At 39.5% G+C, this 19,844-nt stretch overlaps 2 protein-coding genes and 1 non-coding gene across 7 annotated transcripts in view; all 3 read left to right on the plus strand.

Moving 5' to 3' along the window:
• The window catches only part of LOC111863823 (40S ribosomal protein S4), a 15,119-nt gene extending 8,735 nt beyond the window's left edge, over positions 1 to 6,384 (plus strand). Inside the window, exons 5-6 of the mRNA XM_023850550.1 lie at positions 797 to 926; positions 6,191 to 6,384. Of these exons, the coding sequence (XP_023706318.1) occupies positions 797 to 926; positions 6,191 to 6,320 (260 nt within the window). The 3' untranslated portion in view covers positions 6,321 to 6,384. The remainder of the gene's footprint in view (positions 1 to 796; positions 927 to 6,190) is intronic.
• On the plus strand, positions 4,342 to 4,477 carry LOC111863832. The gene has a single exon (XR_002842673.1). It is a non-coding gene; the product is annotated as a small nucleolar RNA SNORA16B/SNORA16A family (small nucleolar RNA).
• Positions 6,385 to 11,608: 5,224 nt separating the features above from the next.
• Positions 11,609 to 19,844, plus strand: part of LOC111863818 (serine/arginine repetitive matrix protein 1) — a 57,999-nt gene continuing 49,763 nt past the window's right edge. For 3 of the 5 annotated variants that reach the window (XM_023850532.2, XM_023850536.2, XM_023850533.2), the window contains exon 1: positions 11,609 to 11,716. In XM_023850532.2, the coding sequence (XP_023706300.1) occupies positions 11,693 to 11,716 (24 nt within the window). In that variant the 5' untranslated portion in view covers positions 11,609 to 11,692. Of the gene's footprint in view, positions 12,065 to 19,844 lie in introns of all 5 variants that reach the window. The other 2 variants (XM_023850534.1, XM_023850535.2) reach the window with 2 other exon arrangements.

The raw sequence follows: 19,844 nt of genomic DNA on the forward strand, positions 1-19,844 counted from the left end.
TTTTGAGCAGTGGCAAAAGTGTTGGGACAAGTGCATTAATGCACATGGACAATACTTTGAAGGGGACTAATATACAGTTCAATAAAAATGCAAAAATAAAAAATAACAAAAATAAATTCCAGTTATTTTTGGGTCCCCCCTTGTATGTGGTGTTAACCGACGTTTCGGAGGAACGTATCGCCTCCATCTTCAGGGTAGAAGGAAAATATAAGAAATCCAGAAGCGAAGAGACCATGAGAACCGGTAAAAGCAGACTGCTCACGGTCTCTTCGCTTCCGGATTTCTTATATTTTTCCTTCTACCCTGAAGATGGAGGCTATACGTTCCTCCGAAACGTCGGTTAACACCACTTATACATGGTGCCAAATCCCAGAAGACTGCTTTCTTCATAGTCACTGCCGTGAAAGCCTCAAATCTTACATTTCTGGTTCAGTTTAATGTATATTAATGTGGAAATTTTTACATAGAAGAAATCTGATATAGGGTGGTTCTTTTAGTGGTGCGGATTTTATCATTAACATTCTTGAAATTAGTGTTTGGAAAACTATAGTTTGTGGATTGGAGGTCTGTAAGATTCCTCTGTTCCCCTACCATGTAGTTATTTATAAACGGATCGATGATATAAGAGTATATTCACATGGCATATGAAGGCAGTGCTTTAAATCGTTGGTGTATTGCAAAATCCTTCAGAATATTTCATAAACTATCGCTGGACGTATTAGCACGGATGTCATTTTGTTTGTACATACCTGACACTTGAGTATTCACATTTTTCCAATTCTTTCCACCACTGTAGGTAATCTGTGCATGATAACTGGAGGGCGTAACTTGGGACGTGTGGGCACAGTTGTTAACAGAGAGCGACATCCAGGATCCTTTGACATAGTCCACATTAAAGACTCCCAAGGACATACATTTGCCACAAGGTAAGCAATTGCAAATTTATTAAGACATTCACTGGCAAAATCTGCTAAGTTGATTCATCAGAGAGGCTTCAATACTGCCAGTGTCAACATAAGTTTACGGGAAACAGAGTTAGTAATGTTCTCTGTATTAGAAGGATTGAATAAAACCCAGGTTTTGTCTCTAAGGACAATACCTTTTATTCAGTGACAGTGAATTTCTGAGTTGCATAGAGTCCTGTATAAATCTTGAAAGTTTGTGTCCACTTCTGAAAAGTGGCGTGTAGTTACATATGTAACACCACAGAAATAGGAGATGCTTGAATGGTCATTTATATCAGTAGGCATTACTAATTGCTAATATCATTTTATTTTCACAGTCTCTCTTATTACACTTGAATTTTGTGTATGTGTTATTGATGCAACTCACATCTGAGATATGATTCACAGCAGAGTTTTGGGTTTCAGAATTGTATTGTATTGTGTGCGCTTGCATGCATATACCCCCCCACCACCACCACCACCAAAGTAGTTATCACATCAAAAGATTAGGAGCGCTGAAAGAAGAGATCCCGAAGGAGTGTTTCTGATGTCAATTTTATACCCAAATCCATTCCATATAAACCACCATCAGAAGACGAAGGAAATTTTTGTGCTGACAGGATTTTAGGATATTATTGTTCTTCACTTCTATCACCAATCATGCAGCTCTCTTCACATTCTAAGATTTTTTAACCCCTAATGATATGCAGGTAACAGTCAACAGCATCAGTTTATATCATACTTCTGTTTTATATAACTGGATTTATTGTATTTTTACATCAAGCGTTTTTATATATTTTTATAATAATCGCCATGTCCCCAGCGCCCCGGCAGGCTGCTGGCCCCAGGTGCCCTCGGACAGCTTTTGGCCACTCCAGTCAGTGGCACTTCTGCTTCGCGTGGTCTCCTGACCCGTCTTGTAACATGGACCAAGGAGTCTGATGTGTGGGAGTCAGTGGGACTCTACTAAACCCAGAGGCAAAGTGAAAGTGTGGGGTGTACCGCTAAGGGAGGACGGCCACTCAGTTCCTGAATGGGATGGCCGGCCAGCACTCCCGGAGCGCCTCGGCTCCGGTCGCAGGCACACACGGGACCCAAAAGATGGTGAACTTTGTCCGGCCAGGACAAAGTTAGGGGAAACCCTGATGGAGGTCCGCAGTGATTCTGACATGCAGTCTATCGTCAGAGCTAGGTATAAGGGCGAAAGACTAATCGAACTATCTAGTAGCTGGTTCCCTCCGAAGTTTACCTCAGGACAGCTGGTGCCGAGTTGGAATGGGCCAGTCTCATCCGGTAAAGCGAATGATTAGAGGCCTTGGGGCTGAACCGACCTCAACCTGTTCTCAGACTTTTAATGGGTGAGATCTCCGGCATGCTTGAGCGAAGCCGCGAGGAGAAGAGGAGTTGGGGGGGGGGNTCTCTTGAAGGATGATGGTGCCAAGTGGGCCAATTTTGGTAAGCAGAACTGGCGCTGTGGGATGAACCAAACGCCGGGTTAAGGCGCCTAAACCGGAGCTCATGGGAGACCATGAAAGGCGTTGGTTGCTTAAGACAGCAGGACGGTGGCCATGGAAGTCGGAATCCGCTAAGGAGTGTGTAACAACTCACCTGCCGAAGCAACTAGCCCTGAAAATGGATGGCGCTAAAGCTCCGTGCCCATACCCGGCCGCCGGAAGGCAGGGCTGTGATGCTGAAGTCCCGGCGAGTAGGAGGGCCCGGTGGTGAGTGCAGAAGGGTCTGGGCATGAGCCCGCCTGGAGCTGCCGCCGGTGCAGATCTTGATGGTAGTAGCAAATACTCAAGAGAGGGCCTTGAGGGCTGATGTGGAGAAGGGTTTCGTGTGAACAGCCGTTGCACACGATTCAGTCGATCGTAAGCCCTAGGAGAGATCCGATGCCGATGAGGCGGGGTGGCTCCCCGCCCGTCGAGGGCGAAAGGGAATCCGGTTCCTATTCCGGAACCCAGCAGCGGAACCGAACTGTCGGGTCCTCAAGAGAAGCTCGTCGGGGTAACCCAGATCGCATTAAGTGGAGGAACTGTTTTGGAAGAGACTGTGGACCTGTCATCTGATAGATTACTGATGATGATGATGAAGTATCCAATTTTGTTGGTTCTGCAGTTCAGTGGTGTATATGTGTGTAAATCATGTGTTTGCCTGATGATGGCTATCAATAGCCGAAACACGTAGCAGGACTGAAAATGGTCTGATCTTGATATTACTTGTGTTGTGATGGATATAATAAAGAAATTAAACTTCTGTTGAATTTCCTCACCTGTTCATTTACACATGAGTTATAGTCCAACTCAAATCTACGGAGGACAGTAATTACTATATTATTAGTTTGTTGATTGTTTCTTAGGTAATTAATTTCTTGAATAAATCCCTTCATAGAATTATTTTCTGATATATCATTTGTTCCTTGCCACAGAACAAGGATGTCTTTCTGCGTTAATTTATTCACTTCTTGTATATTAGTACCCACCAATTGTGGTGCACTTGCATTTGGTTTCACAATTCCCAGTATGTCAGAAGTATCACCCAAGTCATGTCTCAGTTCNACTGGTCAGTTCATATGAACGAGTATTTGGAGAATTGTTTTTGGGTAATAGTAGGGTCTGTTTATGCATTATTTTATCTTGTATTAAGTTCTTTGAGGTTATAATCGTTGGTATACATAATGTGACTTCCGCTTTCCTTTTCTCATTTATTTTGGTATTTGCAAGGGCTTCAGGGTGACTTTTCTTAAATGCTGCTCCATTTTGTCTTCGCTGGGTACTTTTTTGGGTTAGTGTGCTCTCTTCCCTGTTTGTAATAACTTGACAGGTTTTTTATAGGAGTAACTTTCAGTGGTGTAGAGGCATTGTTAAGCTAATAAACATTCAAGTTTCCTGCTCTTTATGGAATATGAAGTTACATTGCATTGTACAGAAACCTGTCACAGGCCTCTGGTGTAAGTCATGTGTAGTCCACACCCTAACACACAATTTAAGATAAATTTTAATGTTATCTTTCCATCTGCACCCAGGTCTTTCAAGTGATATTTTCCCTTAAGGTTTTTTTGGTATTCATATAGATTTCTCACCTTCCCCACTTGTGTTGCATGATCAAGTATCCTCATTCTTGATTTGTTCACCTTTTCTGAAGAATAGATGCAGATTATTCTATCCTTTTACTTCCTCTTTCTTAGATGAAATTGCCCTCACCATATTCTGAAAACCCTTCAATCCACATGCTTTCCTAAGGGTGACACCATACTTCACACCCATAGAGAATGACAGGCAAAGGATTCTGGACTGAATGGTGGCAAGGACTTCCCAATCTTACTCTGTATGCTAGTCATATTGTAGAATTCAAGGAAAGGCCCATGCAGTTCTAAATGTATGGTATTAAGACTATATGTAGGCCTGATCGAAGCTGTATTTAACATTCTCTTAGTTAATACAGTCAAAACATGGCCAAAAATAATTTTCATCTAATGGTCGCTGATGTGGCTTACAGATGCCTTACCAGCATTACCCAAGTTGAAGACACTTCCACATTGTATATTTTTCACTTGAATTTTGTGTGTACTATGTTTGTGTTTGCTTTATTCTGTACACCATAGTGAAAGTTTGAATTTTGTTAATTAAGATGTGTGTGTGTGTGTTAAGGTTATTGTTCTCAAATTCTATAATTATTAATTCACATCACTAGTCTTAAGTGTCTTGCATAAGTGTATAAATTCAGAGATTAGAAATGTGCAGCTCTTCCTCTGTTAAGGAAGAATTATGAAGATATGGTTGACTCATTAAAGGCACAAGGGGAAGTAATGTGATGAGGCATCACTGAAAATGATTGTTCACTAAACTCTTGCTAATCTGGAATAAATGGGTGGAGAGGTCATCCAGATTAAACAATATCCATATAAATAAATAATAAATGAAAATAAATAAAATATCACTACAAAGCCTTTATTTAAAAACTATAAAGAGCATATATATATCCATCACTAGAAAGTTGCTCGTGACTTTTGGTATGACCTATGAACCTATGAACACTATGAACTATGTCATTTGTACCTTTTTGTTGTCTTTAAATAACAATATTGTGATACATTGAATATCTCTATTCCATTATGGAATGCACTGAAGAAGAAATATGATCTATGATCCAGTTTCTGTGGTCTGAGGATGTGAAAAATAGTGAAATTTTTGTAGAATGACAGTTGAATATGATGTTGAGTGTATAAGCTGGAGGAAGCTTTGGAAATTGGTGTAAAGATGTAAAAAGGAAGTATACAGGTACATAAGTCTGAGTGACTTATCTTTTGTAGAGTTTAAGAAGCGGATCATAGTGTATCCAGAGCAGTCTAGTTGGCCAGAGCTTTTGCCTCATGCTGCTTTCTTGCTTCGTGTACTCTTTGGTCCTGAAGATGTGTGATATATCACCCTTAAATCCCAGTTGACTTTTTGCTGGCAGTAACAATCTCAGGAGATTGAGCTCTGAAGTTCCATTTCTGTTTGAACAATTTTTACTAGCTCATATATGTAGTGTACTCTAATAGTGAACAGAAGTTGATCTCAAGGTTTGTTCCAATTTACACATTTTTAGCCCCCTGATACAAAAAGTGTTTCTGCAGTGCAATATGTATGTATGTATGAATGAATGAATGAATGAATGGGATGTATGTGCATCCTGCCAGTGCTAGAGCAGTTGAGCATATTTAATTTATATTTGGTATAAAAGTCTGTACCTTTTAGGTAATGTGTGGTAAATATGAACATTCCAGCTCCAAAGATAGATGGACTCAAAAAACGACAGATTTCTCAAAAACAGCATGAATGGTTTTGATTAAATAGCAATAGTAATGGAGACTAATCTCCCTATATGAAACTGCATAGGCATTGTTTTAATGGTACACACACTAGGGGACCACATGTGAATACTGAATCTGGCTATACTGGTCATATGGATCTCTTTGTTTAGTGCTTAGTAACAACATTGGTCTGCCAAGCAATGGCCAGTCTCGTTTCTGAAGTAATGTAGTCATGAAGAAAGCAGTCTTCTGGGATGTGGCGCCATGTAGATGTGGTGGTGTTAACATCCAAGAAGACTGCTTTCTTCATAGTCACCGCCATGAAAACCTCAAATCTTACATAATGTAGTCATGGTTAATTGTATGTAAGAAAGTATGGGCATTGTCTTTGTGTTGATATTGAAATGTGCTTGATTTTATACCAATGGAACTATTCTCTTTTTGTTACCAGATTGAACAATGTGTTCATAATTGGTAAAGCCACCAAACCATATGTGTCACTGCCACGCGGAAAGGGTGTGAAACTCAGTATTGCAGAAGAGAGAGATAAGCGGCTTGCTGCAAAGGCTGCTACTGGATAAAAGATGTTAACACTGCTTAAAAGTTGTCCTTGTATGATGAGTCAATAAAATTGGTTTCCATGTGGTGGTGTTCCTCCATGCTCCTAATACAGGTATCCCTTCCTTTACAAAGGTAATTCATGCCATGAAAACGGTTTGTAAGAACATCCCTGATATTTTTAATATACGTTTTAATGGTAAATAAGCATTGAAATGAAGACAGTATTGCTTGTTTATGATAGTGTTGCAAATAAAACTCTCACTATTTACATTAATTTTCTCATAGCTGATGCAGTGATACAGCTTACAGCAACATTATTGCTGTTCTTACTGTCTTTGGCTTCTCAGTACCTGTTAACCACTTTCACTTATTTGGGATCCATGATAAGTACTAATAATACAAATATTTATGGATAAAATGTAAGCATCAAGGATACAGTTGATTGTGTATATTAATGAGGTGCAGACAGGCTGGGAAGGTGGGAGATGTACAAGAATGGGAATATCTGCTTAATCCCATGTGTTGGTATTTCTCCACCTTCACAGAACGACTTATTATGAAAGAAAATTGTTTGTTGTAGTGAGAATGAAGTTTGTGATATGAAAAATAGGTGCAAAGTAATATGCTTCATTGTAGAAAAAATTCATAAAATGAGCGATGTCTGTAAATGCGTCCCAGAATTAATACAACTTTTGAATATTTCTTGGCTCTTCCAAAAAAGAAACAAAATACCAGCAAACCTATTGGTGAATACTATATTCTTAACACTTTTCAGTGTTAGGGGTGAAGGGGCCATCAAAGGAGGAAGGTATTGAAATAGTTCTGCCTGCTGCATATAGCATTAATTCAAAACGTATTGGCCATAAGTATACTTATGTAGGGCTGAACTAAAGCAATTTAGCCTTGGCTCAGATAGGAATTGCTGATCCATACTGCCGCTTCTTTAATGGTTCTGACTTCCTACATTCCTTACAAGTCTCAAGATTAGAGTCTTGTACCATACCTAAGCTGGGGTGCTTAGTGGTGTGCACATAAAGTAAAATAACTATCTTGTTCTTAGCTGTCTGAAAATAGCTAGTAAAATATCACAGTTACTTGTGAAACAGCACAGTTTTTCAGTGTAGTCTTCACAAGTTACCAAATGCCATGGGTGTGAAGGGAGCTATGTAACTTTGTATTCAAGTTGGCTAGAGACATGTTAACATCTAAAGTGGTGACACTGCTGGGTTCACATCCTAGACATCCTTCTCTAAAGACCCTGGTATACATCGGATCAGATATATGAAGAGGTTATGTGCTAAAAGGAACCAAGTGCTGATGAGGTATCCGTGGCATTGCATATTGATGGTTTTGTAAATATACCAAATTTGAATTGTCAAAATTTAGACCCCATATGAAAATTATACAGGGATGGACAAAAATATGGAAACACATTGTGAAATGCATGCCTGAATTGAAGTGTTTATTTTAGCGACGCTGTCTTATCTGCCCAATACCACTACCTGTACAACCTCCGAAATATGTTTCAAGCTTCATTTGTTGTCGAGACAGTGTTCTGTGCAGTTTTTAGTGCATCATGTCAGAGCTAACAGAATTAGAATGTGGGCAAATTGCTGGGGCCTGTATGGTGGTTGCTTCCATAATCAAGGTAGCCGAGGTTTTTGGTGTTTCGCGAGGCACATTATCCAAGATTATGACCTGATACCGGAGGACTAGAAAAACCGCATCCGATAAACACCAGAGTGGACAGAAATGTGTTTTGAGTGATCGAGACAGATGAACATTGCGTAGGATTGTGACGAAAAATAAGACTGCAGCTGCAAAAGTGATTGCTATACTGAATGTCACACTCACAAACCCTGTCAGCACCAAAACAGTATGAGGGGAACTCCACAAGCAGGGTATTTCTGGACGAGCTGTAATTCCAAAGTCACTCATCAGTGATCAAAATGCAACTAAGAAGAGAGTGTGGTGCTGAAGTCATAAAATCTGGACTAGGAGCAATGGAAGATGGTCATTTGGTCGGATGAGTCCACCTTCACACTGTTTCTGACTTTTGGCCAAGTTTACGTCTGGAGAACGCCATCTCAAGCTTAAGATCCAGATTGTTTGCTGCCAAGAGTGAAACATGGCGGGGGTTTCATCATGGTATGGGCAGACATATCGTGGTATTCTGTCGGACTCATCATTACCCTGCAAGGCCACTTCACTGTCAACGACTGTGTGACCATTTTGTGCAACCAGGTCCATCCCATGGTGCAAACTTTGTTCCCCAGTGGTGATGCCATTTACCAAGATGACAGTGCCCATGTTCACACAGCTCACATTGTCCAAGACTGGTTTTCTGAGCACTAAGATGAAGTGTCACATCTGCCCTGGCCCCCACAATCACCAGATATCAATATTATTGAGCCTTTGTGGTCTATTTTGGAGAGCAATCTGCGTGCAGGCTATCCACCTCCATCATCGTTAACAGAACTCCCCAATGTTTTGCAGGAAGAATGGTTCAAGAGTCCCTTGCAAATCATACAGAACCTCTGTTATCCATTCCAAGGAGCCTGCAAGCCTGAGGTTGTCCTACACCATATTAGTCACGGTAATGTTGTTGGGTGTTTCCATATTTTTGTCCATCCCCTGTACAATTGTAATACACTCTGGGAATTTTCTCAAGTTTGCTGGCAGCATCCAGTCAGCTCTTTGACAGTAATGGCTAACCATTAGTCTCATGCACAGGATGTACAAGCTGTCCTCAAAACAATGGGATCAATATGTGGAGTTAAGGGGTCTCTCATTTACGCTGAAGCACTTGAAGACATGTCAGTACTGTTCAGGAATGCTTTGAGTCCACAGTTTCATTTTAGACTTTGTTCTCCAAGGAATGACTTCTGCCCATTACACCCTGAGCTAATTTTCCCAGGTCCCTAGTTATCTGCCACTTTTGCCCATATCACCTGATTGAGATACCTGAAGCAATGCAGATGGCATCATGTAACTCGTTAAGGGTAGGGTGAAATCAAAGGTGCAGTGTCAGCATAAACATCTATCTGTAATATGAGGTCTGACACTAAAGCTGATGAACACACCAACATGTGCTTCCCGTGGCAGCAGTGAAAAGAATCAGTATGTTTGATCTGTTTCATCCTGGTCCGTCACACTAACAATATTATAAAAGGTTCAGAATATTAATACATACATACAATGCCATCACAATACAATGAGTATGAAATCTAATGTTTACACTAAAATATTTATAAATTTCAGTTTCCGTGCAGGTAAACTTGCCCAGCTTATAACCCCTCAGGGCGGACTGCGTAGAAATCACTTCTCATTGTTGTAGTTCAATCGCTATCGTGGGAACATGTTTGTTGGCAAAGCCGTTCCTCATCCATGGCTGCCGTATATTTGCGTATTCCGCGGTCGTAGTCTATAGTAATTACCTAGCAACGGGTCTACATGCTACACTATTTTTATTAAGTTTTATCTGCATTGAAATAAGATTTATTGTATTCTTTTGAAGCACGTGTATATTTAATTTCATATATAATTTTGTTTTACGGTGTAATAACAGTGAATTTGTGATGTATCCTTGCAAGAAATGCAACCGCACTGTATGTAAGAAGTTATACCCTTAAAATGAAATTAATTTTCCAACACAATCTTAATGAAGGTTGTCGCAGTCATCATTTTTCAAATTACTATTTCTTTATCAAACTTTTGCTCGCCATTAGCTCTCCACATGATTGCCTCTCGTTCCAATCTGACATTAATTCCGTGAGTGACTAATGCGCTGCTAACTCTACGAGACTTAATATTGCTAAAACACGTGTTATGCCCTACTCCAGGAAGACAAATATATTCTGAGTTGCGAGTATCAGCTGTGCCATGCTACCATTACATGCACCAGCAATATTGAGGACCAAGGTGTTTTCTTTGATCCAAAATTATATTTTCACATTCATGTTGATTTCTTATTTGCCGAATGCATAGAGCCGTTAGATCTTATTCGCTCCATAACCATCAGATTTTATTATCTGAATTGTTTATATGTGCTATATACCTACGTTAGTCAGGTTCATGTTAGAATATGTCTCTGCAGTTGGAATTCTATCATGTCTGTCGATGCCAGAAAAACTTGAGAGCGTCCGTCTGCTTCAATTCTTGTTTCCCTCATATGTCGTTGATTTTGCCTGTTCACTTCTTCTGGATTCCCGATGAGGTCATAGCCGCACTATTGGCCATTTCTAGTAGAAATGAGAACCAGGAATCTTGGGGGGGGGGCTAATGGCGACCGGCGTGTAATGCTAACCTCACCGTCGTCTATGAACCTATTGTCTAGAAAATGTGGCAGCCTCAATATATCTCAGCCCATCAACAAAGTGCGTCACGGCTGCAAAAAATATCTGCAGATCCCAGGACGCTTCCAGTAACCATAACATCTCCCTTGAGGAAACAATTTCCTTTCTTAATCCTACTGATTTGCATCAATATCGTGTTACCTGTATTGTTTTATTGGCTAGTATTACATTTTAATATAGTTCTAATTGCAGCTGCAGTTCTAGTCATAGCCTAGCTTTTGTTTTTCTGTTTTAATGCTAGATTGTTATAAGCCTCTCGCTGTTGGAAAGCACTTAATTAAGGGAATTGAATTGATTAACTGTTATCATCACCTCCTAAATTATAACTTTGAGTGTTGTTATTACTATTTTATTTTTATTGCCAAAATAATCTGGGAATGCGTTTCAGAAGGAGAGTTAGTGGAGTTTTTTTTGGAGCACACCTTTCATTCCGTGTCCTATCGAACATTTCGTGCTACATATGTTTTTGTATTCAGACATTGGGATACATCGAACAGTAAATTATTTTAATGGGACCTTTTTTTCGCCATCCGTATACGCCAAACTATCACCCGCAAGCATCGGAATACAGTCGGCAAAATATGTTGAAGCTCGACATTTTGTTTTCCTACGCTTAACCGGCATGGTACCTACGGATTACTAAACACCAATCGCTCAGAACTGCTCGGAACCATGGAGTACAGTCAACTTGGTACGATATGGTGCTGTCCATGGCCTACTATAAGGTTACATTTGTAATACTGTGTCATCTCCGGTTTTTAGAAGTATAGATACAACTTATGGACTTTTTGATGCAATTATCGATGTTGCATTCCGACTAATGTAATTCGGTTACCGGTCTACTGATATATCAAGTTTTATTAAAGTGATGCGTAATACAATCGATTATAATCGAAACTTAAATTCTCATAATCGCTCATACCCCTCATAATGTAGTTCAGAGCGGTTCAGAGGGCGCTATTTCTGCACTAAAAGCTACGCCATCTTTGTTAGCATGGTAGTGAAATAAAAATTGGTAATATTAAATCCGCTACAAAATGACAGATGCAGGCTTTTTTCGGGTAATGTTTACTATCTATAGTAGATAAATAACCGTAAATTAGTCTAACGTAGATATATGTAAAGTGCGAATTATAATAGAATTATTCGAGTTTAGGCCGTTGTCGAATCTTTCACGGACCCACCGCAGTATTGAAGCAGACAGGTTTTGCGGTACTAGAGCAGTACAACGACGCGTTGTTCTGGAGTAGGTAACTTGCTAATAAAGTGGTATTAGAAGCCCGCTGAAATTAGTTTGCACATAACCAGACATTTTGAAAGTTTATTTGCGTTTGTTACGTCAAATTTAAGGCTTTCAGATTTAAGGAAAGAGGAAGAGTACAACACACGGTCTAACCATGATGTATACTGTAAGTTAATTTTTTTTTATTTCTAGAACTAAACTGATATGACTTATTGTAGCATACTGTAAGTGAATAACAAAACACGCCCTTCTTTTGTTAGATATTAGAATTCGAGTGTGCAAAAAAGCATAGCTCTGTAGTAGGATAGTGCATATCAGAACTATGGGTCCTTAATGTTTTATTATTAACATTGTCAGTCATCAGATACTATAAGGATAGTAGAAGGGTGTAAGCAAAATATGCGCAAGAAGTGCCTACAGTAACGGATACATTAGAAGAATGCTAGTTAAGTTTCCTGCCATATTCCAAGACTGGCCTGTTAATGGAATGTGCGTTTTGTTGTGCAGTTCCTCGTGTTTGCGAAATGTGGAGGAATTGTGTAAAAACCTGGTATACTTGATGTAAAAGTGTTATCCTTAGAATGAGCAATTTGAGAGACGTATAATAGTTTTACCATTATATTTAATTAGGTTCACTGGAGTTGATGGAGGTTCATTTGTAGGTTAAAGGTTGTGCTAGGGCATGTTAACAGACGAGGCCCTCAAAATAACAGTCCCACACCGAGAGTCCCACTCAATTGCAATGCAGTGTTCATATAACGTTATTTATTTTTGTGTGTTGTATGTCATGACTTTTTAATGTCTAGAATTTGTAGCATGTACATTACCACGTTTTGTCTGTCGAGATATATTTATATATTATTTATGGTTTGTTCTTTTTTCTCATGCTCACATTAAATTGTGATACCTCAGACTATAGGATATTTGGTAATCTGTGTTTATGTTAAATATTTCATGTCTCTATTGTTATATGCCTGCAGTATGGGGAAGTAAAAGAAATTAAATTATTGTGGTAGCTTAATGTTAACTGAGAAGAGTAACATGCTTATTTTCAAATCTATGCAAGCATGTGTGAAGAAACAGACACTTTGAAGAAAATGGCCTTTTTATTGTAGTTACTGAGTGGATGCATACATGTAACAAGAACAAAGGGATTTTGTACAGATTTTGATTTCAAGCACTGGCAGAGTACAGTAAACTTCTGGTTATCCTATATCCAAGCATTTGGAATTCTCATGCATCGGGCAGAAATTTCAAAGATAATTTGCCATTTTATAAAATTACTTCAAAAATAAAGTTATGACATGTGTATGTTCACCTACCTTGCGTTAGTTCTCCAAGCCCTCACTGGGAGCATTGTCCGTTTTCCATCATATGTGTCACTAGAGTCATGATGCATGATTACAGTAGATGTAGAATTTGGGATCATGTTGCCGTATACAGTATCTAAAATGTTTCACTCATCAGTTTTTGTCTCCAAGAAGTCACACAAGAACTAAAGCAAAAATATGTTTTGTCTTTGAAGCAGAAAATTAAAATATTATCATGGAAGAGGTAGAACTCATGAAACCAGCAGATTCATGTAACTGGCACGCTTTATTCCCCAAACACATTTTGGAGAGAATGTTCTATATTTTGTGTATGCATTCTTAATTGCTGAATTGTTTTGTATTGTTTCATGTTAAGTTACTATTTACTTCCCTCCCCCACCCCCCCAGTGTTTCCTAGTTTAAGGTAGAGTGTGAATACAGAAATTTTGCTAGAACTATACACAGTTGTACCACTGTGTAATTGGAGTATATTTCTACTGTTAATTTGAAGCAAAGACAGCCTCTGTGGTCTAGTGGTCATAATTCCTGGCCACAGATCCAGAGGTCCCGGGTTTGATTCCCGGTGCTACTACCAGATTTTCTGAGAAGTAGTGGGTCTGGAACGTGGTTTACTCAGCCTTGTGAGGATAATTGAGCTGTTTCAAGGAAATAGCGGCTCTTGTCTAGAAAACTGAGATTAACGTCCATGGGGTCTTGCGCTGACCACGCAACACCTTTTATCTGGTAAAGTCGGCACTTCACCGAAAAGCAGTGGTTTCTCAGTTGGTATAGTTTGCTTGTGGACTACAGGCCACAGAGTTTTTTTTTTAATTTGAAGAAAAATTATGCCATAAATAAATTTAGTTTATCACCCATATTGAGTTAAGTGCTACTATGAATGAATGTACAAAGGGTGGGCCCTCTCGGCCCTTGCACTGCGACCAGTTGTACATTTACACATCAAAATGTGTTGTACAGTGTATGTAGAATTTTGAGAGACAAGGGATGGCCCTCCAGTTTGGGGTTTGGGCGTGGGGCTAACAACTCGTCACCATAAAAAATTACACTTTTACGAAAATGAACACAAAGCCTTGGACCTGGACGGATTCCTTGGATAAACAACCTGAGCTAAAGAAAATGGATATGAGATTTGGCACTTGGAATGTTCGGAGTTTGTATAGGGCAGGTTCGCTCAGGGCAGTGGCAGAAGAAATCCTAAAATATAAGTTAGATTTAGCGGGAGTACAGGAGGTCAGATGGGACGGAGGTGGCATCACACCAGCAGGAGACTGTATATTTTTCTATGGAAAGGCGAATGAAAATCATGAATTAGGTACAGGTTTTTTCGTACATAAGAGAATCGTATCAGCAGTTAAGAGGGTAGAGTTTGTTAGTGATAGGATATCAAATATAATACTAAAGGTTGCTGGTGTGATATCATTGTTATGAATGTTCATGCCCCAACAGAAGATAAAATTGATGACATAAGGGACATATTCTATGAAGAACTAGAACGTGTATTTGATAAATTCCCGAAGTACCCTATGAAAATTTTGTTAGGAGATTTCAATGCCAAAGTAAGGAGGGAAGACATTTTCAAACCAATGATTGGGAATGAGAGTTTGCATGAAATTAGTAATGATAATGGAGTTAGAGTAGTGAACTTTGCCACATCAAAAAATCTTACTGTCAAAAGTACAATGTTCCCACATCGTAACATCCATAAATTTACTTGGACATCTGATGGGAAGATACACAATCAACTAGACCATATTTTGATAGATAGGAGATGGCACTCAAGTATACTTGATGTCCGATCATTCAGGGCAGCAGATTATGATGCTGACCACTACCTGGTGGTGGCAAAGGTTAGGGAAAGACTGGCAGTGAGCAAACAAACAACACACAGAGTTCATATGAAGAGGTTCAATCTCAAGAAATTAAATGAGTTAGAGGACAAAGAACAGTATTGTGTTGATATCTCAAATAGGTTTGTTGCTTTGGAAAACTTGGAAACTGTGGTGGATGTTAATAAAGCTAAGGAAACTATTAGAGAGAATAAAAAAATGTCTGCCAAAGAGAGTGTAGGTTATTATGAACCTAAGAAGCGTAAGCCATGTTTCGATGAAGGATGCTCAGAATTATTAGATCAAAGAAAGCAGGCCAACTTCCAGTGGTTACAGGATCCAGGTGAGTTAAATGGGGATAATCTGAACAATATAAGATGTGAAACCAGCAGGCATTTCAGAAACAAAAATAGGGAATATCTGAAAGACAAAATTGATGAGCTTGCAATGAACAAGAACAGTAGAGAATTGTATTGAGGAATAAATGATGTTGAGAGGAGTTACTAACCTAGCGGTAACTTAGTGAAGGATGAGAATGGTGATCGGCTTGCAAATTCCCACAACATTTTGAATAGGTGGAGGAACTACAGGGTGATTCATATAGAACCGACCAGACGAAATGAGCTGTAATATAAAATATACCATACAGATGTTAAAGTAATTTACACCTATCTTATCTTGCATTGTGTGCTGTGATCAGAGCAGGTGTTGAAAGTGTCCGCCGTTTTCAGGTAGGCACACCTCCACCCGCGTTTGCATATTTGCCATGACTCGTTGCAGTGTTTCTTCAGTGATGTTCCTGATTTCAGTCAAAATGTTGTCCTTTAAATCTTGTAACGTACACAGTTTGTTTGTATACACCCTGTCCTTCAGTAAACCCCAGAGAAAAAAATCCGGGCTGGTAAGGTTGGGGGGTTTTGGGGGGCCACATCTTTTTAGAGATGATGCGATCGGCGAAGAAGCTCTCAATCAGTTCCATGGACATGTTGGACATGTGGCATGTTGCTGAATCTTGCTGACAATAACCCTGTATAAGTTCCACATCATCCAGCTGCTGCACGAAATCGTAAAAAATACGGCAGTATAAGGTGCTGTCCACGGTAGTGTCGAAGAAGATCGGTCCAGTGATTCATGAACCAGAAATGGGGCACCACACCCACTTTTTGTGGGTGTAGTGGTGATTCAGTAATCTCATGTGGGTTTTTAGATGCCCAGATCCTTTTAATTTTGTGCGTTTACATATCCTGGTAGGTGGAACCGTGCTTCATCACTAAACCAAGTGATATCCAAAATTCTGGAGTTATCGTGCACGAATTCCCGAAACCATAAACAGTACCTTATCTGTTTATCTTTATCAACATAACCCAATTCCTGTACACTGGTGATCTTGTAGGGATGAAGATTTGCTTTCTTTGCAGCCCGTTGACACGTTGAATAAGAATACCCAGTTTCCAGGCTTAGACGTTGTAATGATTTCTTGGGAGACTGCAGTAACCTGTCCCACACAATTGCAATTGTTTCTTCTGGCATTTCTGGGCGGTTTTTACCATGTTCACTTAAAAGTGTCCCTGTCCTTTCCAATTTCTGAGCCAAGGACTGTATAGTCGATTTCGCTGGCTTCTTGCGAACTCCGAACTTCCTCCTGAATTCCAATTGTGTGTTCGCAGTCGAGCCTGTCACCCAGTACGTGCGCACGAGAAACACTCACTGTTCAACAGTGTACTCCATATCTGTCGCCTGCACACTGCAGACACGTTTCGGGATTGTCCTTGACCTTGCAGCATAATGGCTGCCATTTGCGGGATCATGTGCACACCATTTGACTAGCACGGCCCACGGATGATTATGTTGTAATTATGAGCGGTTATATGCATCACCTGTGGAATTATTAGCAAATTCATCGGGCCGGTTCTATACAGTTCACCCTGTACTTCTCTCAGTTATTGAATGTACATAGGGTCAGTGATGTTAGGCAGACAGAAATCCATACAGCTGAGCCATTAGGACCTTATCCTAGCCCTTTTGAGGTTGAAAGTACTATTGCAAAATTGAAACGGTATAAATCGCCAGGTAGTGATCAAATTCCAGCAGAACTTATTCAAGCAGGAAGCGAAATATTACGTTCTAAGATCCACAATCTAATTACTTCGATTTGGCATAAGGAAAAATTGCCTGATCGGTGGAAGGAGTCTTATTATTGTACCAGTTCACAAGAAGGGTGATAAAACTGATTGGAGTAATTATCGTGGGATATCACTGCTATCAACTTCATACAAAATTTTATCCACTATTCTCTCAAGGTTAAGTCCATATATAGATGAAATTATTGGGTATCATCGGTGTGGGTTTTGACGTAACAGATCAACTACAGATGAGATCTTTTGCATTCGTCAGATATTGGAGAAAAAAATGGGAGTACGATGAGGCAGTACATCAGCTATTTATAGACTTCAAGAAAGCCTGTGATTCAGTTAGGAGGGAAGTATTGTACAATACTCTGATAGACTTTGGGATTCCCATGAAACTAGTTAGGTTAATTAAAATGTGTTTAAACGAAACGTATAGTAAGGTCCGTGTAGGTAAACATTTGTCTGATAAATTTTCTGTCCAGAATGGTCTAAAACATGGAGATGCTCTATCGCCACTCCTTTTCAACTTTGCTTTAGAATATTCCATTAGGAAGGTCCAGGGAAACCAAGTGGGAATGAAATTAAACAGGACACATCAGCTGTTGGCCTATGCCGATGATGTGAATCTACTGGCTGATAATGTAGATACCATAAAGAAAAACACACAAACTTTAATTGATGCAAGTAAAGAGGTTGGTCTAGAAGTAAACACTGAGAAAAACTAAGTATGTGTTGCTGTCTCATCACCAAAATTCAGGGCAAAATCATGATATAAAGATAGGTAACAGATGTTTTGAAAATGTTGCACAATTCAGATATTTGGGGACAACAATAACAGATTGAAACCTGTTTCAGGAGGAAATTAAGAGGCGATTGAACTTAGGTAATGCTTGCTACCATTCAGTCCAGAACCTTTTGTCTTCTTGTCTGTTGTCCAAAAAACATATAAATTAGAATATGAAAACTATAATTTTGCCCGTGGTTATGTATGGGTGTGAAACTTGGTCTCTGACATTAAGGGAGGAACATAGGCTGAGGGTGTTTGAGAACAGGATGTTGAGAATATTTGGACCAAAGAGAGATGAAGTGAGAAGAGATTGGAGAAAACTGCATAATGAGGAGCTTCATAGCTTGTACTATTCTCGAAGTATAATTAGAAGATCAAGTTAAGGAGGATGGGGTGGGCAGGCCATGTAGCATGAATGGGGGAGATGAGGAATGCATAGAGGATATTGGTGGGAAAGCCAGAAGGAAAGAGACCACTGGGAAGACCAAGGCATAGGTGGGTGGACAATATTAAAATGGATCTTAGAGAGATAGGATGGTATGGTATTGATTGGATTGATCTGGCTCAGGATAGGGACCAGTGGAGGGCTTTTGTGAACACGGTAATGAACCTTCGGGTTCCATAATATGCTGGGAGATTCTTGAGTAGCTGCAGAATTGGTAGCTTCTCCAGAAGGGCTCAGCTCCATGAGTAAGTAAGTAAGTAACATTGTCCCATAAATTTAAAATGCCACAAAAATGGAAGGAGTACTGCTGTATTTACGAGGTGAGAGGATACAGATTGTATCCATGAAATTGATAAGCATAGTTGCAGGATCTGTCCTTTGGGTTTTTATGCTGACAGTGTTCATTGTGTTTGTTCAGAAATAACATTGCAGCAGATCTACTGATAAATTTGAGGCAGTTTAAGAGTAATGGTGAGTGCAAGTAGTCTAGGCTGACGTATCATTAAGGTTGAGGTATACCTACAACTGGAGTTAGTTTGCCATCTGTGTTGTCCGTATTTGTGGCCAAGCATGGCAAGGTACTTTACTGAACTTCAGTAATTAATCATTTAGAGTAAAATATACATCTCATCAGTGAGTGTTCACTTACTGTAAGATGGTTTGCTGCTGCATGTTTATGCACAAATATATCTTCATGTGGATGTTTTACTTATCTAACCCAAACATTGTGTCTTGTATATCAGTGAGGTGTCTTGATAATTTTGTTGATATAGGCTAGTTTTAACATGAAGCTGGAAATGCAGTAGACTTTGATTTATATGCATGGAGATTATCCCCTTTGTGAATGAACCACAGAATTTTTGTAACACTTTAGGTATTGATGGAGCTTCATAACTTGTACTCTTCTCCAAGTATAACTAGAATGAGCAAGTGAAGGAGGATGAGGTGGGCAGGGCATGTAGCACAAATGGGGGAGATGAGGAATGCACATAGGATATTTGTGGGAAGCCAGGAGACCACTGGGTAGACCAAGGTGTATATGGGTGGACAATATTAAATTGATAGTAGAGAGATAGGATGGGATGGTATGGATTGGATTGATCTGGCTCAGGATAGGGACCTGTGGAGGGCTCTTGTGAACACGATAATGAACTTTGGGTTCCATAAAATACTGGGAAATTCTTGAGTAGCTGTAGAATTGGTGGCTCCTCCATAAGGGCTCAGCTCCATCAGTAATTAAGTAAGTAAATAAGTAAGTAAGTTTAGGTATTAATTATAGCCTCCCATAATGATTTTAAGGTTGCCCGTTGGATAATGATTCAGTAATATATAACTGATGCTTTGCAGTGATTGCAATAACGGCGTGAAGTTACTTGTCACATGACTATATATACGAGTATATATGTATATATATATATATTTTTTTTT

This window comes from Cryptotermes secundus, unplaced genomic scaffold, assembly GCF_002891405.2.
Source record: "Cryptotermes secundus unplaced genomic scaffold, Csec_1.0 scaffold1695, whole genome shotgun sequence".
NCBI classification, from domain to species: Eukaryota; Metazoa; Arthropoda; class Insecta; order Blattodea; family Kalotermitidae; genus Cryptotermes; species Cryptotermes secundus.